The sequence below is a fragment of the Ursus arctos genome, unplaced genomic scaffold (genome assembly GCF_023065955.2).
Source record: "Ursus arctos isolate Adak ecotype North America unplaced genomic scaffold, UrsArc2.0 scaffold_2, whole genome shotgun sequence".
Lineage (NCBI taxonomy): Eukaryota > Metazoa > Chordata > Mammalia > Carnivora > Ursidae > Ursus > Ursus arctos.
In genome coordinates, this window is record NW_026622874.1 from 30,815,945 (window position 1) to 30,841,775 (window position 25,831).

Here is a 25,831-nt window from a genome sequence, read left to right on the forward strand (position 1 = left end):
ATAGTATAGAACAGAAAAATTATCACAGTACATTTTACGTGGTATAAAGTTAGGTATTACCTTGTGAAAATTCACTCCTTCTCTCTCTCTCTCTCTCTCTCTCTCTCTCACACACACACACACACACACGGACACAAATGCATTTCTTACTATGGGCCATGAGCCAAAGAACTTGAAAGCAACTTTCTTTGCATATGTTCTCCAAGAGATCTGCAGAAACAGCATTATGCATCACAGAAAAACCCAAAAACTCTTCTTCTATAAATAGACAACTAACTTGTAGCATATGCATTCACGGGCATGCTATACAACAGTGATAAAGCCAATTATGGTAACATGTATCATGTGTTCTCAAAAACATACATTTAAGCAAGGAAATCAAGTCACAGAATAACACACCAAGTATGAATCTTTATATGAAGATTTCTTAAAATATGCAATTTCAGGGAATTTAATTATGGTAAAACTAAAATGAAAAAGAAGGTAATGGATTTCTGTTTCCAGTCCAGCATGTAAAGAGGTTACAAGTCATCACTGCCTCCTAATGGCAAGCAAAAGCTCAAAATGAACAACTCTTCTTAGATCCATCAGAGAAGTGAGATCACAGGGCAAACTGCTGCCCCAAAACTTGGAAACAGATAGGTATATTCAGAGAACCACAACTTCCTGGAGCAGAAATCTTTGTGGGAACAAGTACCAGGGTATGAAGATCTGGACTGTAAAGGACACTGCTGGAGGCTCAGTGTGGGAAAGGCTGAGAGTTAAAAACAGCAAGGAAATAGTCATAAGGGGCCCCCATACTTTTGTGAGGAGCTCTGTCACATTCTCCGGATGAAGACTGGAAAAAATCCCCTCTTGCTTCTGGCAGGAAGAGGAGAAAAGTAATCACTTGGAAATACACCAGAGCATTCTGCTCTTAACAAAGCCTGCCCTCCAGACACACTATTTTACCAGATCCTAACCCATTAGGGTTTAATCAGAGCCTACCAACCCAGGAGAAGGAAAATACCCAATTCCAGTCGGCTCTGGCCTTCTACATGAAGGGAAGAGAAATACCCTACTCCAGTCCCCTCTAGCCACCCTAAAGAGGGTGGAGGAGGAAAAAAGAACAATTGTTTGTGAAGTTCATAGCACAGGGACAAGGCTCATAAAAGACTGAGACTTAATCATAGGACTATAGAACACTCCCCCTCCTTCAATGCCTTACTACTATATTAATTACTAAAGGCCTATTTACTGAAGTTCTTTTTACTCAGTACATCACGTCCACCTTTCAAAAGAAATTACAAGCCATATTAAAAGGCAATCAATCAATCAATACCCCCACAGCTTAAAGAGACAGAGAAAGCATCAGATATGGCAAGGATGTTGGAATTATCAGATTGGGAATTTAAAACAACTATAACTAATATGCTAAGAACTCCAGTGCAAAAAGTAGACAGTATGCAAGAATGGATGGGTAATGTAAGCAGAGAGATGGAAATGCTAAGAAAGAATCAAAAAGAAAAGCCAGAGATCAAAAACACTAGCAGAAATGAAGAATGCCTTTGATGGGCATATTAGCAGACTGAATGCAGCTGAGGAAAGAATCTCTGAGCTTGAGGATATGTCAACAGAAACTTCTAAACCAGAAAAGCAACACGAAAAAGACTGAAAAAAAGAAAATATGGAACAGAGCACCTAACAACTAAGAGACAACTACAAAAGGTATAATGTACATGTAATGGGAATACCAGAAAAAGAAAGGAACAGAAGCAATATTTGAAGCAATAGTGACTAAGATTTCCCCCACAAATTAAAGTCAAACACCAAACCAAAGATCCAGGATAATAACAGGATAAATGCCCCCCAAGACCACACGTAGGCATAACATATTCAAACTGCAGAAAATCAAAATTAAAGAAAAAAGTACTGGAAGAAGCCAGAGGGGGTTGGGAAACCTAACCTATAGAAGAACAAAGATAGGAGTAATACCCAGCTTCTTTTTTTTTTTAAGATTTTATTTATTTATTTGACAGAGAGGCAGCAAGAGAGGAAACACAAGCAGGGGGAGTGGGAGAGGGAGAAGCAGGCTTCCCACTGAGCAGGGAGCCCGATGTGGGGCTCGATCCCAGAATGCTGGGATCATGACCTGAGCTGAAGGCAGACGCTTAACAACTGAGCCACCCAGGTGCCCGATACCCAACTTCTCCTTGGAAACCATGCAAGTATGAAAGCGTATAATATGGGGCGCCTGGGTGGCACAGCGGTTGAGCGTCTGCCTTCGGCTCAGGGCGTGATCCCAGCGTTCTGGGATCGAGCCCCACATCAGGCTCCTCTGCTATGAGCCTGCTTCTTCCTCTCCCACTCCCCCTGCTTGTGTTCCCTCTCTCACTGGCTGTCTCTATCTCTGTCAAATAAATAAATAAAATCTTAAAAAATAATAATAATAATCTAAGTGTCCACCTTAGGAAACTAGAAAAAGAAGAGCAAATTAAATATAAAGTAAACAGAAGAAATAATAAAAATTAGAGCAGATATCAATGAAATTAAAAATAGGAAATAATACAAAAATGTCAACAAAACCAAAAGCTGGCTCTTTGAAAAGATCAATAAAATCAGTAAGTCTTTAGGTTAAGAAAAAAAGTTTCTTATTATTACTAATATGAGAATGAAAATGAGGACATCACTACAGAACCAATGAAGATCAAAAGGATAATAAAGCAATATTATGAACAACTCTATGCCCACAAATTCAATAATTTAGATAAAAAGAACCAATTCCTTGAAAGATAAATCTGCCAATTCACACAGGAATAGATATTATGAATAGGCTTATATCTATAAAGAAATTGACCCAATAATTAATAACCTTCTAAAACAGAAAACATTTAAGGAAGAAGTTATACCAATACTCTATAACCACTTCTAGAAGATAGAAATAGAGGGAATACTTCCTAACTCATTCTATGAGGCCAGCATTATCCTAACACTAAAATCAGATGAAGACATTGTAAGAAAACTACAGACCAATATCTGTAATGAACATAGATGCACAAATCCTCAATGATATATTAGCAAATCAGGATCAAGAGGTACAAAATTTCAGTTACTAAATATGTCATAGGTAAAGTATAGCATAGAGAATATAGTCAATAATGTTATAATAAAAAGAATTAGCAAATCAAAATCCAATAATGTATAAAAACAATTATACACCATGACAAGTAAGATTTATCTGAACTACGCAAGGCTGATTCAACATCTGAAAATCAATTAATGTAATCCATCACATCAACAGACCAAAAAAGGAAAAAACACATAATCATATCAACATATGCAAAAAAAAAAAAAAAACCCACCACACACACATTTGACAAAATCCAGCACCCATTCATGATAAACGTCTCAGAAAATTAGGAATAGAGGGGAATTTCCTCAACTTGATAAAAAGCATCTGCAAAAAACCTACAGCTACCATCATACTTAATGGTGAGAAACTAGAAGCTTTCCCACTAAGATCAGGAAAAAGGCAAGCATGTCCTCTCTGATCACTCCTTTTCAATATCATACTGGAAGTCCTCGCTAACACAATAAGAGAAGAAAATGAAACAAAAAGTATACACTTTGGGAAGGAGGAAATTTTATTTGCAGATGACATGATTGTCTATGTAGAAAATTTCAGAGTCAACAACGACAACAACAAAACCTCCTGGAACTAATAAGCAATAGCAGCAAGGTTGCAGGATACAAGGTTAATATACCAAAGTCAGTCACTTTCCTATATACCAGAAGTGAACACACGGAATTTGAAATTAAAAACAAGGGGCCTCAGTGTCTCCATCAGTTAAGCATCGGCCTTTGGCTCAGGTATGATCCCAGGGTCCTGGGAAGAGCCCCACGTCAAGCTCTCAGCTCAGTGGGGAGTCTGCTTCTCCCTCTCCCTCTCACCCTCCCCCCGCCAACATTCATGCTCTTGCTCACGCTCTCTCTCTCTCTCTCAAATGAGTAGTCTTTAAAAAAAAGTTTGAAATAAAAAACAATACTATATGCATTAGCACCAAAAAAAAAAAAAAATGAAGATTTAGGTATAATCTAACAAAATATGCACAAGCTTTATACAAGGAAAAGTATAAAACTCTGTTGAACCAAAGAACTAATTAAATGAAGAGGTATCCCATCTCATAGACTCAATATTATCAATATATCAGTTCTTCCCTAATTAATCTATAGATTCGATGCAATCCCAATCAAAATCTAGCAAGTTATTTTGTGGATATCAATAAACTGATTCTAAAGTTTATATCGAGAGGTAAAAGACCCAGAATAACGAACACAATATTGAAGGAGAAAAGCAAAGTCAGAGGACTGACACTATCTGACTTAAAGACTTAGTATAAAGCTACAGGAATCAACAGCGTGTAACACTGGTGAAAGAATAAACAGAAAGATCAATAGAACAGAACAGAGTGCCCAGAAATAGACCCCCATAAATAGAGTCAATCAATTTTGACAAAGGAGCAAAGGCAATACAATGTAAGCAAAGACAGTCTCAATAAATGGGGCTGGAACAACTGGACATCCACATGCCAAAAAAAACGTATCTAGACATAGACTTTTCACCCTTCGCAAAAGTTAACTAAAAATGGAGTATAGATCTAACTGTAAAGTGCAACACTACAAAACTCCTGGAAGATAACAGGAGAAAATCTAGATGACCCTGTACGTGGCAATGATTTTTTAGGTACAACACCAAGGGCATAATCCGTGACAGAAGGAATTGATGAGCTGGACTGAGCGGAACCGTTAAAACGCAGTAATAAAAAAATGAAAAATCCAATTTAAAAACGAGTGAAAGACCTGAACAGACACCATGAAAAGATATATCGATGGCAAATAAGCATATGAAAAGATGCTCCACATGGAATGTCACTGGAGAACTGTACATTAAAACAACGAAATACTACTCTATACCTATTAGAGTAGCCAAAACCCGAAACACTGACACCACCAAATGCTGACAAGAATGTGGAGCAACAGGAACTCATTCAGTACTGGTGGGAATGCAAAATGATGCAGCCACCTGGAAAACCATAGGGCAGATTCCCATGAAAATAAACATACTCTCACCATCCAATCCGGTAACTGCACTCCTTGTATCTATTCAAAGAAGTTTAAAACTCCCATCCACACAAGAATCTGCACACACAGGTTTTCAGCCTCTTTATTCATAAGTGTAAACTCAGGAGCCACTAAGATGTCTCTCGGGGGCAAACTGTGGTACATTCTAGACAACGGAATATTCAGCACTAAAAAGAAATGAGCTATCAAGCCATGAAAAGACTTGGAGGAACCTTAAATGAATAACAGTACTAAGTGAAAGAGGTCAATCTGGAAAAGCTACATACTGTATGATTCCAATTATATGATATTCTGGAAAAGGCAAAACTATGAAGACGGTAAAAAGATCAGTGGTTGCCAGGGGTGAGAGGGGAGGGAGGGAGGACCAGAAAGAGCACCGAGGAATTTCAGGGCTACGAAACTGCTCTGTGACATTACAGTGGTGGCTACATGTCATTACACATCTGGCAAAACGCACAGACCGTACAACAAACACCAAGAGTAAATCCTAATGGAAACGCTGGACTTCAGGTGATAGCCATGTGTTCATGTAGCTTCATCAGTTATGACAAACGTGCCGCCCTAGTGGGGATGTTGCTAGTGGGGGTGGCTGGGCACGTGTGAGGGTCCGGGAGTATGTGGGAAATCTCTGCCCCTTCCTCTCCACTCCTCTGTAAACCTAGAACTGCTCTAAAAATAAGTCTATTTTTTTTTTAAGTTAAAAAAAGGGGAATGACAAAACCAAAACTCAGGAGAGGGTGACAGAAGGTGATGGGTTGCAGATAGAAACAAAGGCCTTCTAGGATCCTGGTTAATTCTTAAGCTGAGTGACAAATCCCCAAATGGATCATTGATGACTTTTCTGAGTCATTGGATTTAGATCCCCCCCCAATCGTGCTGACCTTAGAAGATAACAGCTTTTCCATATTGCTTGAACCCCATTTTGACTGGTGTTTTTTGTTATTCATAGTTAAAATCACTCAAACTGATGGCCTCTTAATTGAATGCAGTACAACCGGGATCTGATTTAGCATGTCATCATTTCCTCCTATTCTGTTTGTCTAAACTATCATTAGAACTTTGTATTAGTTACCCCCCAACTATAAAAAAGACTTGTTTGGGGAAGAAAAAAAAAAAGAGGCTGTAATTAAAACAGCTCAGTATTTTTCCAATCCTAAAGGGTATCTTCCTTGAAAACACTCTGATTAAGCACGTGTGATACCAAAGACAATCAAGACTTTCTAAAAAATCTATAAATCACCAAACAGATAAGGAGTCAGGCTTGTGCTCTTGCCCTCCGTAGGGAGCAGCTTAATCTGGCCGGAAGATCACACATTTCCCATTGGAGCTACAGGCTGGAGGTCAGACCACAGGGCTGAATTCAGCTACCACGGGAGTTCTTAAAGGAGAGCAAACTAGGAAACGAAGAGATTTTGTTCAGAGAGGGGCATGGTCTCTGCTGTTTTGGCCAGAGAAATAAAGAGCAGTGGTTTCTCCACAGACAAGTCCTATACTGGAGACTGCATCCTGCTTAGGAGAGGACTTCCATCCCACCTACTTGCAGATATGAAAAAATGCACAGACCAGAAATGGGGTGGGCAACAGAGGGACATACACAGGCACATGCCATTTATTCTATCTACCAGACACTATGAGCCCAGCCCTTCACCTGCATGCTTCCATTTAATCCTCAAGACAACCCCGCAAAAGCAAGTGTGCTCATCTCACAGGACGAAGATGCAGAGAGGCTGGGTAAACTGCCAAAGGCCGCCCACCAGGGCTTGGTGGGGCAGAGAGTCAAACCCACGTCTGTCCCACTCTAAAGCTCATATTTTTCTCTTCATCATCAAACCCAAGAACCACAAAGAACACCACAGAACAACTCAGTCCTGGAGCATTACCTCTTCGCAGGGCCTCCAAGGCTTCCCCCCACATCTCTTGCCCTCTCCGGTCAAGTGCATTGCTGGCCGCACCGCCAAGATGCAGACCCCGCTAAGTTCAGCAGGATTCCATTAGGAAAAGGGATTCCTACCATCCTCGCTTCCTGCACCACAAAGTCTGGCCCTCACATCCATCGTCCGCCTCACACATGCATCATCTCGGCCACAAGAGGAGCAAGGTTAAAAAAACAAACAAACCAGGGGGGGCGTTGCTCACAGCAGCTACACCCTGTCTGCCCCAGTCCAGCCCCAGTCTGAGGCTACCTCTTGCTGTTATACTGACACAGTTGCCACAATTACCTAAGGTCCAACAAGACACAGCCCTCAGGAGCGAGGCGCTGCCGTAGATGGCGTGCATGTACATGAGGTGGACCATCAGCTCCGCCAGCCACCAATAGCAGAGGAGGCGACCCAGCCCCACGGCAAAGGCGGAAAGGCTGGACTTCAGCGAGCAGTACTCTTGCTGCTGCATCTAAAGTAGAAACAAAAGAAGTCATTAGGTTGCGCCTTCGTGTTTTAGATCCTCCAGAGTCCCCTACACAGTATTTCTAGTAAACTTCTCACAAACATTATTGCTCCATCTACCCAAAGAGGGTTGGTTTCATTATTCATTGTCCTTGGGTGAAAAAGCCTTTGGGGGGGGGGGCGGTCAACCAAGCTGGGGTGGGGTCAACGAGCTGGCCTCGTGCCAAGAACCAAGATGGGTCCTGCTCCCTTCACCCCAGCAACAGCCCTGCAAACACCCAGCGTAGAGGGCAGCACCTGACGTAGCCTCCCTCAGGACTCTGGGGGGTCTCCTTGGGCTCAGGTGTCACCCTGCCTGTCTTCAGCCATCACCCACCCACACGGAAGGCTGGTAAAAGTAGGGCCAAGTCAGGAAGGGGCACAGGACTGGTAAGAGAAAGGGACAATGAGAGACAGAGCCTGAGAACAAGGGGAAAATCTGATGGGGGTGTGTCGTCTTACCTGAAGTTGTTTTTGAAACAAGGCAGAATAAACACAAACAGAGACAGTACACAGGACAAGTCTCCTGCTCCACAGACAGCGCGGTATGACAGTTAGGGACGTGGACTTTGCAGCCAGAGTCGGGATCGGATTCTAGCACAAACCACACAGCTGTGTGACCCTGAGCAGGTTACTTAATCTCTGAGGCTCGGTTCCCTCGTACATAAAGTGAAAAAAATGGTCACAACTAAATATGGTAACATGTATGAAGTACTAAGCACAGCACCCGGCATATAGAAAGCACTGGCTCATTGGTACTTAGTGTCTGGTAGGCTATGTGCCTCCTACTGCACCTTCTTCACATGTTCCCCTCATAGCATCCCAGACCACCAGCTACAGGGCAGAATCAGGACACAGGTCAGAACCAAACACCAAAGGTGAGAGAAGGACGTTTGGAATTTTCCCGGACCCAGACAGACTACGGAGACTTCACTCAACATGTACGGACAACACAGAACCAATCTGATCACAGCACCTGGGTTCTGGGTCCTGCCTCGTTGCCTGCTGTTTGGGGACGCACAACAGCTTAAAACACAAATGCTGAAGCGCAGAAGCACTTCACAGGACGTGTGTGAGCTCCGTTTCAGCCGTGCACCACTAGACAGACACACACACACACACACGAGAGCATGTGAGCGTTCGGGTCTTACTCTGACAACATTCTATTAGACCGAAGCCTGCCCTGTAATGCAGAGCAGAGGCTGATGCAGACATAAAGCATGAAGTTGAATCCACCAACACTCGCTGGCACCTGTTGACAATCTGACCTCCCGACACAACCCGGACAGGAAAGGCCTGTTCCTGGGGCCTCTCGGGCTTCCAGGCACCCTGAACGTCAAAGGCACCAGGGGTCCCGCGGCAGCCGGGGGTGATAGACACTGCCCTCAGACAGGAAGGAAAATCTGCATGCCAGGGGATTTATTTTTACTCCACTTTGACCGTACCTTCTACCACTTTCTGAGACTGACCTCTCAGCGCAAGACACCGGCTGCAGAAATTCTGGCAGGCTCGGGAGCATCACAGTAACGCACACAAAAAGCTCGCTCCCTTTTGCCGTCTGCCTGGGTCGCTACACCAAGGAGAGCTCGTTGGTTTAATATTTTTTAACGTAAACTGATCAAACTAACAGGAATTTCCTTTCTCTATTCGCTTTCCACGGTTGGCCTTGGTCTGCCCTGTGCCCAGCCATACCAACCTGCCTTGTTAGAAGCATCAGTAACTGTGGGGAGGGATCGACCAGGTCATCTGGGAAGGCTTCTCCTGGAAGGAACACTGGGCACGTCAGGGCTCTGCAGACCCACACGGACCACAGCCAACTGCAACCACAGCTGAACTGCATCCCTTTCCAGGGACAAATGAGGGTGGTGCTCATTTGAACGCACACCTTAAGTGTGCGTGCTCTGCAAGACCGTACAGTCCCTGGAGTGGATCTGGAGGCCAACGGATGGGTAAAGCCTCGATGCAGACACGCCTACTTGCCCAACCATTCACGTCTGTTATTGAATGGAGAAGAAAAGGAAATAACCCAAACGTGCAACAGTGGGAGGTTGGTCAAAAGCATGAGTACACCTCAATATTATATTGCCATGAAAACTACTCTTTCAGTGTGAATAAATAATGAAAGACCGGAAAGATACACATCAAAATAGCAACAGTGATTGTACTCTTTTGGGTAAGATTTTTACATTGTTTTTGACAATTGGTTATTTTTATAATAAGGGGAAAGTAACGGAACTTCACAATATTGTGAAGACTTGGGTCCTCTCTGCTTATGAGGCAAGGCCCTCTATGTCTTCACCCTTCTAAAAAAATGTCTAGCTTCAGGATCTCCCCTCGGCAGCCCGGCGTCCTCTACGGGTAAGTATTCTGCTCACTCTGCTACAACAGACCCATCTTTACTTCTCCTCAACTTCCCATGTCACTAGTAGACTTGCTGAGGTCCTCTTTGTTCATTCTTTTCCAGCTCTCTAAAGCAAATTCATTTTGACCTCACTGCCATCAGCATATGAGGAAACAATTATGAACATAATGTCTGTTGGTCTGTGGAGACCGGAAGAGTTCACACCAAGACAGTCGGCTAAGCTAAGACATGAAGATGCATGTAAACCATTCCAGACCACAGGTGGTCCCTTCTTGGTGCCACACTCTTGGAGGGAACCAAGTCCCTGGCTGAATATGACAACGGCCTCAAGAGCAGTGTGGACAGAACACAATCTTCACACAACAGAATGTGGAGACACTGGAGAGTGTCTAAATAAGCAACTTTGCACATGGCACGTCGGCCCCTGAGTGTAAGCCCACCCAAAGCTCAGGTCTCCTGAAGGCCAGACCTGTACCTGAGGCCTCATAGCATCACTGGGTGTGCAGCCCCAGACCCGGGAGCAGAGAAGCAGCCGGACAGGAGGGGAGCCCCACCAGGCAATCAGAAAAACATGTCTACCCAATCACCTCTTAGCTCCAGGCATTGCCATTCAAGATCGGTTCAGAGGCCTGCCTTAGCTTCCCCAGATAATGTGCAGTCTAAAATGACACAAATATCTGTCATTAAGGAGAAACATGAGGTGCATTTTGTCGCTGATTGGCTTCCCAATAATGGCTTATCTACTCTCCCCAGGGCAAAACTTCTCTACCCGGTTTAATAAGGTTAATTATGTGTCACCACAGGACCAGAAGAAGGCTGGACTTTTCTCTGCAATGTCCCCTTTTTGATGCTGGATGCCACCTCACTCAGAGTAACAGAATCGTCTTCCTTAATCATACAAGTGAATACGGGAGAAGGAAAACAGTCCAGTTTTTTATTCTATGTGCTTGTACTTAAAAAAATGGTTATTCATCTTTCTTTAGAGTCAGATGAGTACAGTCCACTTATACCTTCAATCTACTCCCTTTTATAAATTCAGCATTTGTCCGTTGTCGATCCAGCAGGAACAAAAGGTATGCCATACAGAGCTCACCTAATGAGCAGGGTTGCTCCCTTGTCTGCATGCGAGCATTTCATTTGAGATATCTCAAACTCGGGGAGCGCCATCCTCCAGACCATGGAAACTGCCATCAGTGGGAATTTTTAGTTAAGGCTCCACTAAAAAATACATATTAACTCATCTGCAAAGTGCATTTTAAAACACATTATATTTCAAAACCTCATTTCATGCAAATTGCATAAAAAGGAATATCGAAGCCTTTCAAAGATAGTCGGATGATTAAAGATGACAGTTCTCAAAGATGAAACGTTCTTTCCCTTCGAACACGAATAATACAGATGTTTAAGAGCACCAAACCAAAGCCTTCCCTGGAGCCAGGGTTCGACTCTGCCAACTCTGCTCCCACCTCTACACTGCGTCCAGGGTACTGTAGCCAGGAGTCTTACCCTTTGTAATGGACGAGCATCTCCCCAATCCATGGTCACGGACTGTACCCTACTCCCAACAAAGCCTCCTGTAATCAGCCCTCCCCTCCCCCTGCCCCGGCATCCAGACCACGGTCGGTGGGATTCCTTGGTCTCTGCCACAACAGCAAGTGGCACCCACAGCTGGTACTGCCGCCGCAGGACTGGGGCCTGCTCCAACCAGCTTTAGCCTCCAGACCCAGATGTCACTAGGCCACACTGCGTCTTCTAACTCCTGGAGGGCTGGCTGTCCAACTGGCAGCAAGGCTCACATCTGTACTCCTTTCACCCCGATCTGCATTCTGTTAGCCTCTCTTTGTCTCTGTGTTACCATCTGTAAAGTGCTGGTAACCAGAGTGTCCCTCTTCTCCAGCGTCTGTGAGGATGCAGGAGTTAGCACACGCCAAGTCGGGCTCGGAGCAGGCGCTCAGTGGGTGTTATTTACTACAGTCTGTATTATTCCAGGTGGTCTCTAGAGCCAGAGCCAGAGCCCGCCCCAAACCCCGAGTGGCACAGCTGGGACACTGCCTGCCTGCCCAGCTCTTACCGACCCTGGCCACTCAAGGCCTGGGCCCACCCTGGCACCTGCAGCAACCACCTGCATCTCTCTCCCGAAGAGACAGAATCAACACATGGCCCCTTCTAAGGCCAAGAATGGCCACTGCCCAGGATCCCCTGCAGCTGTGCCCACCTATGAGACGTGACACCCGGGTCTTGGTTCTGGTCTAAACCTATGTTATAATTCACAACCTCGGGAGCTTCCTGGGGTAAAATCTGAAACTGGCCCCTCTACGTGGAGGGCAGGGAGAGAAAGAAGAGGCAGAGCACTCCAGACTGGTAGGCAGCAGGTGTAATGAGCTGAGGAACTTACATACAAGGCTCGTCTTGAGGGGCTGCAAGATCTCCACCCCCACCTACCAAATCTTCAAAGTTTATATAAAGGCCTTAACCGGGTTCAGTCACATATTCAGTCCAGAGGGTCTCGACGACACCTTTCTCTCTCAAGGCTGTGTCCCTGAAATAGCTCCTAGTGGGGAATGGCAGGGAGAATGTACATTCTAAGGACAGGAGAAGGTGTGAGGAGCCTCTAACTGCCTGGGTTCAGCTTGTGGGTCAACCAGCAGTCTCAGCCTCTCCACAACCTTCTCCAATGACCTCCCCCAGAACTGACACATGCTTCCGGCCAAAAATAACAATAACAGTAATCTTTAACACTTCCCAGGGTTTACATGTCAAGCTATGTTACCTGTACGACATCGTTTAATCCTTACAGCAATCCTACGAGGGAGGTACTACTATTCTTCCCATTTCAGTGCTAAGGAAACAGGAGTCACAAATACAGCAAGTAATTCACCAAATGCTCTCAAGCCAGAGCAAAGCAGGAATTCAAACCCTGTGACAACAGGGTTGGGCTCCAGGGTGTTTGCTCTTCACCACCACGCAAGCTAACTGTTTGGGCACTGGCTCGTCCACTGGGGGTAGGAGCAGAGCCCTCTGTAAGGAAAAGCTCCCTGGTCCTAGCACACTCTGCCTCACCATCCTCCCCCGCACTAGCCCCCCACTGCACAATTCAGCCTGCTCAGAGAAAGATGTGGTGCCCCAGGCTCCAAGCTAAGTGAACAAACAAGCCTCGCGTCTAAGTGCCTCTGCTGATTAAACCTGCCCCCAGCCACCTCAGGGCTCTAGCATCACCCCTAGCTCAGTAGCTGAGTTCCACAGACCACGGGAGAAAAAAATAAAGGGGGCACATGTTCCTGAAACTCCAAATGTCGCCTGAGATGGCCTTCACGTTAAGGGACTGTGGCCTTTTAACAGGAAAATTTTTACCTGCTCACGATCAGTGTGCAAATTTCACATGCCTTACTTCACAGAGGACACCTCTTCTATGCTTCCCTCATCCTGTGTATGCAATTTACATACTAAAAAAATTGGGTGAAAGATACATTCTCCCCAGGCTGCGCCTAATACTATCATTTTATCAACCAGTTTGCCCTTCTGGTTGGTTTCCATGGTGGGGCTCTGCTGCCCCCTGGTGGCAGAGCCTCATACTCTGGCTCTCATTGACAGGACAACCTAAGAACCATGAATTTCAGTATTACCACTTCATGTTACATTTATTCATTCACTCACACACTCGTTCAGAGTGAACGTGCTTACAAGTTCTTCCAGTTGGCTTTCTTCCCCCTACTAGCAGCCTCTTCCTTCGTGGCCTCCCTGAAAGAATTCTTCCACTACTGCCTTAGCTTCCTAGCTAACTGCTCCCTCTTTTTTTATTTTTTTATTTTTTAAAGATTTTATTTATTTATTTGACAGAGAGAGACAGTGAGAGAGAGAACACAAGCAAGGGGAGTGGGAGAGGGAAAAGCAGGCTTCCTGGCAAGCAGGGAGCCCGATGTGGGGCTCGATCCCAGGACCCTGGGATCATGACCTGAGCCAAAGGCAGACGCTTAACAGCTGAGCCACCCAGGCACCCCCTAACTGCTCCCCTTTAAGACCTATTTTTCTCAAAGGGGGTCAGTGCTCCATAAGACCTTCCGTAACTGCAGAAACCTCGCGGCTGTTTTTATTTGCCCTCAGCTTACTAAGCATTTTGCCTTTTCTAGACTGACTTTCCTATAAACTTTCCCAGACCACAGAGAAAGGTTCCAATTTGCCTTCTGGGTTCTCTGCTTTTAGCACGTGCTCCCATTTTGAAAGGAGTGAAAAAGAGAGGGGTAGGACAGACATGCAACCAGAGTCTCCATACCTGAGTCCCTACAGGAAGAAACCTGGTCACCCCCAGCCTTCAGCCCCCGACTCTGCCAAAGAACTCAGGACAGTGGTTCTCCACCTCTAACAGGCAGCAGAATCACCTGGAAGGCCTATTAAATCACATTGCTGGGCCCCACCGCAAAGTGTCTGAATCAGATCTGAGGTGGGGCCCAAGAATTTGCGTTTCTAACAAGTTCGCAGATGCTGCTGCTGCTGCTGGTCCAAAGACCACACTCTGAGAACCGTGGAGTTAGAATATCAGCTGCTACCGCTAACCACCTGTCTCCTACGCGATAATTTTAAACACAAACTTCAAGTTACTTCAAGACAGAAGAGTGATCCTATGTAACCAAACTGAAGTATGAGAAACTATATGCTAAACATATACCTGCCTAGAATATCAATTTCACTTGAAGATTAATGGAGGAAAAGAAGTTAAATAATTTAATTGGCAATTTTTAAAATTGTACATTGTTATAATGTGTATAATGAAATATACAAGAATAAAATGTGTATACACATTAACATATAACGTACAGATAAATATACAAAAGTGTATAATGAAATACACTTCTGAGTACAATGAATAACTGCGTGCAATTTATAAGACAGAATATGAACCCTGCTACCTTTCCAGGGGGCACCTTCCATATTGCCCTTTGGAAATACGCAACACTGCCGCCGGCCCCGCTCTTGGAACTTATTCCAGGCGTGTGTATATGTAGGTACATGCGTGCGTGCATGTGTGCGCTGTGCACAGGCGTGTGCTGTGTTCTCTACGTGCATATGTTGTGCTGTGTGTGAGTGTATGTGTGTGCCTATGTGTTGTTATTCCCACCTCCATCGAGACTGTTCTGTTTTGGTGGTAGGAGGTAGAACTGTCCCTCCAGAAACACAGATTTTAGGCATCATCGATTCCTAAACCTCGACTGACTTCCTAAACGCGTTCCATGAGGCTAGCTATGGAAGGAGAACAAAAACTCTAAGAAGGAGGGAAAGGGAGGTGGGAATGATGAAGGCAGCTTGACAGGGGCTTCAGACAAGGCTGCGGGGAAGCTGGGTCCTGGGCAGAAACAGGCACTTGGACCCCAAAACACACCACTACCGTCCACCTCTCTCCAACTCCACTCTGTTGTCTCATCTAGGTCACCCTGAACAATTCCCTGGCGATGACAGTGTTATTTCATAAGCCGTTTACGACAATAAAAGACAACATGGCATTTACCAACCAACAGCTTAGACAGTTTCCCTTTCTACTTTTCCAGGTAACACCATCAGAATTTTTTTTTTCTTTCCCTGAGATGTCTCAGCAGGGGATACCCAGCCCTAAGTTCCTTGATGCGCCCAGTTACTAATCCTGGTTGCCAGAGCCCACCGAAGAGTCGGGGTGGGGGGGTGGAGTTCCTCGAGCCAACATGCACAAGAGACAGGTCAACCTTTATTTCAAATACTTATTTCCCCCCAGTACTTCACTTATTATGTAAGAAGTACCAACAAGAATGTGTCTTCAGCGTGTGGGCACCCCTGAATGGAAAGCCCCGGAGTCTCCTGGACGGCCACGGCCGATACGGAGGGAGGCTTCATCTACAGAATACCAGTCCAGTCCCCAGCGGGCTCTACCTTGGCGATGAACTCCGGGAAGCTGAGGATGGGCCCGTTGTGGAAGACGGGGTAGTAGAAGACATAGGCCACCAGCCAGGGAAAGGAGTAGAAGCCGCTCCCGGCGGGCACCTGCTGCCAGCAGAACTCGAGGCTGAAGCTGGTGTAGTACAGGCAGCGCACGGTCAGCGTGAACTGCAGCAGGTAGTACTCGTTCTCTGTCTGGTACCAGCCTCTCTGCGGAGTCCCAAAAAGAGAACAGCCCTTGAGCGTCAAGGAAGGACACCGCCCAGGCCCCGGGGAAGGCAGAGCAGCCGTCCCATAAAGGGAGGTGAGAACCAGGGGGCAGCAGGTGGATCTCCCTGGTGACGGAAACAAGCTGCGAATGAGCAGTGGGCGGAGGGGTGACTCTGCCACCAGCCATCCACGGAGCGCGAGGCCTGAGGCATGATAATGAAACTTCTCCCGGAGAGGCACCGCTCAGATCCATCCAGACGTGGAGATGGACCACAGCAAGTGGATACCTTGACAGTTCCTCCACTAATTCAGAAGGCAAAGAGAGGCTTATAAAGGTCACCCGGGAGTCCTGCCTGTTGTCGTTCTCGTTATTCATTTGGTCCCACATGTAGCCGAGGACTATTTGCCAAAGAAGCTTTAGAAACACAGTCAAGAAAAATAGTCCCTGCCCCTGATGTATCTAAATTCTCGTAACAGGAGATAGGTATGGAAGTCTATAGTTACAGTGCAACAAGAAAAGAGAAATAATAAGCATGTAGGGGGAGTAAAATTATGGGTCATTTTGTAATCTTTATTCTTCTATATTTTCCATAATACACAGGTATTGTTTTTTTTTTAATGAGAAAAACAATTTATGGGAATACAAGATAGAAAACTGGGACAAGGGGCGCCTGGGTGGCTCAGTCGTTAAGTGTCTGCCTTCGGCTCAGGGCGTGATCCTGGCGTTCTGGGATCGAGCCCCACATCAGGCTCCTCCAATGGGAGCCTGCTTCTTCCTCTCCCACTCCCCCTGCTTGTATTCCCTCTCTCGCTGGCTGTCTCTCTCTCTCTGTCAGATAAATAAATAAAATCTTTAAAAAAAAAAGAAAAAAAAAGAAAACTGGGACAAAGGAAGGAACGGTGAATGTGATGCATGGGGGTACTTTTAGGGTTTCCCACAGAAAAACTAAGCACTGAAGAATTTCTATTCCATGCCCAGGACTTTAGCAGCCACCAAGAAAGACCGAGGGAACTACTTGTACAAAACCATGAAAACCCAAAGCAAGGAGTTTCTGGTCATTTGTTCCCCTTGGGCAGTATTTTGCAAATCTCTAGTCTGCATAATAAATGGAGTGCTCATTCACCACCAACATCCATAACTGATGCTGACTACCCCAAACAAATGACAATTACCATTGGAGTCTGTCTTGTACAGTTGCGAGGTCCCCGAAAAGTTAGGTATGAATTCCTTTTTATTTGTATTGCGGACCTATTTTTAAGCACATGTATTTAAATGATCACCTAGTTAATCACTGTAGGAAGTGTCTTGTCAAGATGGAGCGGTCACCCTACTTTCATAAGTCCAGATTTTAACAGACGTGCTTAAAGTGTTAGCCCCAATCTGTTGGTGAGAGTGAAGAAAAATTAAGATAGTGTAACAGAAAAAATAACTGAATTTTCAAAAGGCTACAATTTTTCCAAAGTCACTTACCAGATGCCATCTTATTGGAGCCTCAGAACAACTCCGTGAGGAAGACGGAGCACCTATTACTCCCACTTCCAAAATGATGAAATTGAGACTCGGGTTAAATGACTGCCTCCAGTCCCGAGAGTAGGAAAGACAGTTACTAGAAGAGCCAAGGAACCGGGTCACCCAATGGCTCATCCTTCCCATCATGTTCTTTCCCACAACCTTGCCAAGTGCTGTCATTTGAATCAATGAATGAGTGAAGGAGCAAGTGAACAAAAAGAAAGACAAGACAGGAATTTCAGTTCCACGATGACGAAAGAATATCAAAACTTCCTGAGATTTTCTGGGCAAGGAAAACAAGGAAAATGTCTTCTGTCTCAGGGGCTAATCGTGGGCATTGGATGAGAGAAGGAATGTGAAATTTTCCTACAAATTGTAGAGTACTCCACAGATGATTTTTTATTAGATGCACAGAAAACTATTACTTTCTTTTCCCATTGTTCCTTACCCTCTGTTCCTGCAACATCTGGCACCACCCAGGCCTACCAAACTGGGAAAAGGGGTACAAGGTCAACCCTGAGCAACCTTAGAGGTCTAAGACACAGGCAGATCCCAAAGTCAAGACTGCGGAATGCAACACACCAGGATTCACATGTATCAACTCCATGTGGCCACTAGGGGGACCCCCACCACGGTTCTTCAATTGACTCTTGGCTGAAAACAGAAGGCATCTACCCAACGGAAGTGCTGCCGAAGAGGGCTTCTCTTCCCCAGGGTAAAACGGCGACACTTACCTTAACTTCCTCCACATCTTGCAGCCTCAGTGTGGAGAGCAGGAGGAGAGAACAGAGCCATGTGAGGGCCAGCGACCGGAACTGGGCTACACAGAAGGAGATCAGGGTGTGGAGAAAAATAATGGCCGTGCCGTGGGCTCCTAGCACACACCAGGAGGCCCATATTCCATAAGCCCCCAGGATCCAGGGTCTGTGCTGCAGACAGGGAGGGATCCAGGGAGAGAGAGAAAGAGGAAGGGGGGCAGGGAGGAAAAGAAAAAAGACTGAGCTAATGGATATTGCTATTAAAGTTTCTACATATAAGAGCATAATGCTTAGTGATCCATTAACCAAACTATTCTCACGGCCCTGGGGATTTAGTGTAACACAAACAGGATTCAGAGGGACTTTCCACATTAACCCCAGGACTCCACCAGATCCACCCAGAAGCAAGGAGCCACCCTCCCGCCTTCAGCAAAAGCCACCCACACCACTGGATCCCCCAACAAGATTTTTAACAGACTTTTCAACAGACCCTATGGAAGCCAGAAAACAGTTGGAAAAACTACTAATCTGGAACGCAAGCCCCTACATACACTACCCTGCAGAAGTGAAGGTAAAATAAAGTATTGGTCCACGTTTCTCAGGAGTCTCACTGAGACAACTGGGCCATTCTAAAGTCCAAACCAGAGACTTAAATGAAAATATCTTGGTACATTTTTACTACCATATTGTTCACAGTCAAATTGATGTCACAAAAAAGTGTATCTTACCTGCTTTATACAATATTGAGGCCTTTGCATAATCAATCTGATGGACCCATTCATTTCCATTTTAGGATAATCAGAATATTTTTCTCTCCAATTATCAAGTTACTGACATTGAATAACTAAATAAATAAATAAACATATCTTTGCTTTTATGATATATTCTTGGTCATATATGGCTGGTAAATCTTTACTTACAAACCACAATGTTTTAACATTGTTTGAGAGGCAACATATTATAGTGGTTTAATTACTCAGCTTTGAAGCCCAACTGCCTAAAATAAAGCCTGGTGTCCCCATTAACTAGCTGTGTGGCCTCAGGCAAGTTACTTAATCCCTCTGGTTTTTTTCATATGTAAAATTAGGATAACAGTATCTATTTCATGAGCTTGCTGTGAGGATTGTTAACACACATAAAATGCTTACAACAGTGTCTGCATACATAGTAAGGACACTACCAATACTAGTTATTATTCCTATAGGGGAATATAATGAGTCATTTCGGTGTGCACTTAAAAATATGGTTTCCTGGAATACATCGAGTCGAGAAGTGGGGAATGCTTGAATTTAGGTCTTCTTGTGAAAACAAGAATTCTTTAAGGCAAAGACAGATGTGGACTATGAACTGTAAATCCCATCTTTAAAAGATGCTAACTCTTCCAAAATATTGTCTAAGAACAATTCTTTCCCAAATCTACACGCCAGCCCAAGAGAGAACATTTTAAATGAGTGACTAGGTCAGCCACTTTTAAGTTCCAAGAAAATCAGAGAAATGTGCAGTTCAGTTTTACTATTTTTCCGTCCTGTTGCCCACAGAAAACAGTCCCATAAATTTGCTTCAAATTTTCCCCCAACACTCAGCTCTGGACAGAGGCCAATTATAAGAAACAAGATTGCCAAAGGCCATTTTAAGAACTGGTTTTAACAAAAGAAAAAAAAAAAGGTTTTTCCAACACGATCAACAGGATTTACCCCCGAAATCCTTTTCCATGCGCGCAGGGCTACGGCACACACAACCACGTTTTTATTAAGCGTGATTTGATCCATTTGGAAGAAGCCTATCTGTTCAGCTTTCATTTGGGAACTTAACCACAGACGAAGGGACTTCAGTTTGGAAAAAGCTGAACGAGATTCTCTGATGAATTTCACTGTGTGCACCAGAGCTACCGTACAGGCACAACCTTGTCCCAAATTCTCACCCCCCACGGTCTTCCTCCTGCCAAACGGGACAGGCAGGGCACCTGTAGTACCAGTGCTCCAAGAAGGCACACAAAAGGCTCTCGCCTTACCTGCACGCACTCCACTGTGCCTCATATCACTTACTCGTTCTCTCCAGGGGGAAGAGGCAGCTCTACCACACACATCCACGGCAGACAGGTGATGTAAAGGAAAAGATAGAAAATAGGCAAAAATAATCGCCTATTTTTTAAAAAACTGTTATATAGGGGCACCTGGGTGGCGCAGTCGTTAAGCGTCTGCCTTTGGTTCAGGGCGTGATCCCGGCGTTATGGGATCGAGCCCCACATCGGACTCCCCGCTCAGCAGAAAGCCTGCTTCTCCCTCTCACACTCCCCCTGCTTGTATTCCCTCTCTCGCTGGCTGTCTCTATCTCTGTCAAATAAATAAATAAAATCTTTTAAATAAAATAAAATAAAATAAAATAAAATAAAAATAAAAATAAAAATAAAAATAAAAAAATGTGTGATGGGGCACCCAGGTGGCTCAGTTGGTTGAGTATCTAACTCTTGGTTTTGGCTCAGGTCATTATCTCAGGGTTGTGAGATCGAGCCCCGAGTTGGGCTCTGTGTTCAGTGCGGAGTCTGCTTCTCCCTCTCTTCCTCTCTCCCTGCCCCTCCCCAGACTCCTGCAGTCTCTCTAAAACAAATACATCTTTAAAAAGATAAAAATAAAGGGTATCAAAGTGTGAGCAACCCCAAGCTTGAGAACAAGACAGGCTGGATGAACTCTGCTGAGGCACAGGACTGTCCTGACCCCCTTCACTCACCTTATTCCAGGCTCTTTAGTTTCTAACAGAAGATGAAAAGGCAGGTGAGGGAAGAGAAGAAACGTTTAAAAGTCTAACAAACCTTAAGAAAGAAACTATATTTTTGTGGTAGTTGAGATAAAGCCAAAGTGAGAATGCAGCAGCCTTCCTAACGGACACAGTGCTTCCGGCCCCGACTGAAGGAGGACAGCCACCTGCCCTCTGCTCCTACCGCTCTCCATGTTTACGCTCAGTAGCCCCCTCCGCGGGCTAATATCCGGTCTTGTTCAAATCACAGTAACGTAAGCCCAGAACCTAACATGGCACCGAACACAGAGCAGCATCCCATGAACACTGGATAGATGAGCGAATGTTGGAATAGTTGGGTGGGTAGATATGGGGGGATGGATATGCCTCACCAAGTCTTTGGACTTAACCTGGTAGTTGTGGACTAAAGTTAGCACCAACATTTGGGGCTTTTAAGTCGACTAACATGAAAAGCTGCTATTCTCCAAGGTCTCTACTTGTACCGCTCACCCCCTTATCAACCAAGGCTGCTTTGCCAGTGCAGCTGGAATGAAGGGAGTCATCCCACATCTTGCTGCCTACTGCCTGCTTTCTACTCACAGGGATCTCTTAACAACTCGACTTGTGTTGGGGGAAATCTCCAACAGTTTACAACTGATGGCGCACAGGCACTAAGCTATGAAAGCGGACATCTGCTGCCCCTCACCCCAGGGAGGGGTTCAGGGAGACTAACCAACTGAGCTGACCTGTTTCCATGGCTGAGGGCAGCACCCCTGAGGGAAAACTATGGCCTCGATCTCCTTTTCTTCAAATCTTCTTCATCAGGAGTGAGGGCCCAGCCACAGGAAGAGCTGGCTGGCAATGCCCCTCTCACACCATCCTTCTCACCCAGGGCAGCTTGCTCTGTGCTGTGGACACACAGCGAGACGAGGCTACGGCTCCTTCATTAGCTCACCTCCGGAGGGACGGGTGAGAGGGTGAAGCCTTGGTGAGGACTCCTGTTGGCAACGTTACCAGACTTTGCTGTCTATGAATTCTTTTTGTAGAGCTGCCCAGAAACCACTCAGTGGGGGCATTGTTTGAGAAATAAATAAAAAGAGTCCATCAATAATCCTTATGCATGGCATAATTTATTATATACTATATAATCAATTGCAGCTGCTACTGAAAAAAAAAAAAAAAAATATATATATATATATATATATATATATATATATATATATATATATATATATATGTATATCCCCAAACAAACAAAGAGAAAAACCAAAACCATCCCAGAGTCCAAGCATCCACATTCCAGCCTGCTTTTCCTGGGAGCAAAGGCCAGTGGGCCTACACAAAGCGAATTTCACCCCTCCTTAGAGATGCACTGAGGGAGGCAGAGAGTCTGGTTAGCACATGAGATTCCCATTAGGTGTGTGGTTTCAGTAAGATGCTGGCAGGGAACACTGTTCACCACAGCCTTCCAGAGGTTAGTTTACTCATTTCAGCCAGCGCCACAGGACCACACTTCTCAGTCCTGTGGCTGATGAGCTCAGCTGGTCAGGGCCCAATGCTAATGATGTGGGTTCTGCCAAGCAGAGGTACACTGAACACCCCGCTCTGTGGTTAGCAACAGAGCCACCCTCAGCCCCCACACCAGGCCAGCCTTCTCAAAAGGTTCACACAGGGGTATTTTTAGTTCCGAGGGCAGAGAACACAATGTCTCAGGTGGTGGCAAGGCCACAGGGTGCTCAAGAAAGGAGGCAACTGTCTGACCCACCCAACACACAATCCAATCATAACAGACCCACAGCCAAAGCTCAGAGCCGTTACTCAGCCTCCCCTCCCAGGGCACCCGCCTATGACGCAGTCTCGCCAAAACCGAGAGAGCGAGCCCTACCCAGAGAAAAGGCGTTTAACCTTGCCCAAGGCGCTCAGTGGAAAGTTTTATTATTTATCATGGTGGGAAGAGAAGAGAAAAGAGAGAGAAGAGCAGGGCAATGCAATCACGCTTTTGAACACAACCTGCCTCTCTCTGGGAGGAGGTGGGACGAGCAAAGGAAGAGACGAGATTCGACAGGAGATGGGGAGCATCCTTCAGGGCTTAAGGACTGGAACAGCGAAAATAGCTCAGATGCTAACATGCTTTTCCTGCAAGTGCTCTCTGTCCACAGCTCCTGACCCCTCCAAGAATGGGGAAAGAAAAGACAGCTGCAGCCCAAATCTTCCACCTTGAGTAAGTCCCAAAAACATCCACCATCTGGAACACTCAGTCCAGGTGGTGAAAGCACAAAGCTAATGGGGCCAAAGTTGTGGTTCATACTTACGTATCAGGGCCAAGCAGACTCAGACAAAGAGAGCCCTGTGCCCCAGCCACCAGCAGAACCCTGCCCACCAACTGTTGCACAAATCAAGCCTGTGGTTGAGATGAGGGGATGGGAGACACACAGAGAGATGACTCAGTGCCAACTCTGCGAAGAACACCTCCTCCTGACTTTGCATAGATGTGGTCCGCAGACAGAAAGTCCACCTGTCCCCCCACACCGGCTCAGGAGATGCAGGAAGCTGAAAGAAGCAAATGCTCCCATTCCTTCAAACCACAGCTCCAAGGCACCTCCTGGGAAGCTCTCCCTGACACCCGGAGGCAGAGGTGGCCCACGCCTCCTCCCAGGCACCCAACTCACCACGGCAGCAGGTCCAAAATCAAGATCGGTATTTGGCTTCCTCTGTGTTCTCCCCCAGCTTCCTGAGGGGAAGGGGCTGTGTCTCTCAATCCTTCCCCCGCCCCCCACACCCCGACTCAAGCTTGAGAGAGGGTCAGAGAAAGACATGCATGGGAGGAGTGTAGGTGCGGCTGAACAGACAGCCTCTGCCCTCAGGGGTTCTAGAATCTCAAGACAGTGGACTCCTTTCTTGAGCACAGCAGAGGTAAGCGCTCCCAGAAGCACACACGCCGACCTCGGCAAACGCCCGCAGACCGCGGCAGCACTTGGCTTTCATCCTACGCAAGCATAACCCTGAGAAACATCAGACCCTCACCACTCCCCTGAGAAGCAGGCAGTACCACCCCTATTGCACAAATGAGGAACAGGCTCAAAGATCTTAACTAACTTGCATATAAGGCCACGTGGCTCGAGAGCGGCAAAGCTGGGATTCACGCAAGTGCTCCTAAGCACTCTGAATACTGCCAAAGATAAAAAGAGCTTCGACTCAAAGTAACGAGCAAATTAAATGGAGGAACATCTAGATCCTAAACTAGGTATATTTCTGATGCTGGTACATGCAAAGCAGCAGCTGACAATGGAGGAAGTTTGGAAAGGAGGGGGAGGAGCGCCCAGTCAAGCGCATCTAGAAAGTTAATCTACATCTTGCATTCGCCAAGGGGCCAGATTGCCTGGGGCGGGGGGCTGGTTCTTGGAGACAAGAAAACCTCAGTCTTCATGCACAAAGCACAGGCATGCATAGAGTATGTAAACAGTGTATCTGTGGTATTAACATTTCATAGTAAGGAAGTCACAATTGGGAAAAATTATATCTAAAAAGGCTGGGGAGGGAGGAAGGGGATGATAAAGAAAAAAAGCTAGAGAGACACTGACCTACAGGAAGCAAACAAGAAGTAGCAAGAACAGAGAGAGGCAAAGGAGACCCGTCAGATGTGGCCGTGTCAGTCCCGATGCACGCGCAAGAGTCAGAGAGGGCAGAAGATGAAAACTCGGTGTGTCCAGGGCACCTGCCTTCCTTCTGCCCCACTTCCTTCTTCCACATGTGCATTACAAGTATATCAAAAATCAAACACAGAGAAAGGAACATTTATAAAGTCTGAAAGGGATAGAGAATAGTGAAATAGCACCTGTATCCCGGCCACCAGCTTAAGAAAGATAAGGTTCTATCAGTGCTTTTAAGGGTGTTGGCCAGATGTCAAGCAGGCCTCAATTAAAATAAATAAACTGTCATAGGAAAAAAAAAAGGGGTGGGCCTGCATCTCCCCCAATTCTACTTTCCATCCCAACCAGACATAACCACTATCCAGAATTTTAATAGTTATCTCATCTTTGTAAGCATACATGTGAATGTATCATTTAGTTCTGCACAATTCTGAGCTTTATATATATGGGAGCATATCTGATGGAATCCTCTGCAATTTGCCTTATTATTACCTCAATGTTGTGATCCAAACATTCGTCTATGTTGACTATTATAGCTATGATTCATTCCTTCCCATAGAATAATCCATTTCTCCATAATGGACACTTGGATTGCTTCTGGTTCTTCATTATTATAAACATCACTGCAATGAGTGTCCTGACTCATCCCCTGATTGGCAAAAAAGAGTTTCTCCAGGGAGAATGTCAGAGTTAGCACTGCAGCCATGGGCCATGCACCCCTTTGTATTATGAAGAAACTGTACCAATACATATTCACAACCTCTCTGTGTGTGTTCAGGCAGCCGATACCGGATACAATCGGGATTTTTGTCTTTGCTAAACTGGAAAGTATGAAATGATACAGTTTTAAGATGCATTTGCTTGATTACTAATAAAGTTGAACATGTGCTCTAAGTTTATTGGTCATTTGTGTTTCCTCTTCTGCAAATTCCTTTCCACATCTTGAGCCATTTTTTTATTGGGTGATTTGTCTTTTCCTTAGGAAATTTCTTTAAGTATTCTAAATACTAATCCTCTGTCAGCTTGTAAACAACCTTTTAGTGATTCGCTTCTTCACTTTCTTCATAGTTTCTTTGGATACATCCAAAGATGTGCACAATTATATCCTGATGATTACACATGATTATACACTGATAAATTATTTTAATATAAACTTATCAATT

General features: G+C 45.3%; 1 protein-coding gene across 7 annotated transcripts in view; it reads right to left on the reverse strand.

Moving 5' to 3' along the window:
- Window positions 1–25,831, reverse strand: part of HHAT (hedgehog acyltransferase) — a 319,513-nt gene that overhangs the window by 228,254 nt on the left and 65,428 nt on the right. For 5 of the 7 annotated variants that reach the window (XM_057315044.1, XM_048225096.2, XM_026509083.4 and 2 more), the window contains 3 exons: window positions 18,262–18,456; window positions 15,802–16,017; window positions 7,341–7,512 (listed from right to left, as the gene is read on the reverse strand). In XM_057315044.1, the coding sequence (XP_057171027.1) occupies window positions 7,341–7,512; window positions 15,802–16,017; window positions 18,262–18,456 (583 nt within the window). The remainder of the gene's footprint in view (window positions 1–7,340; window positions 7,513–15,801; window positions 16,018–18,261; window positions 18,457–25,831) is intronic. The other 2 variants (XM_057315045.1, XM_057315047.1) reach the window with 2 other exon arrangements.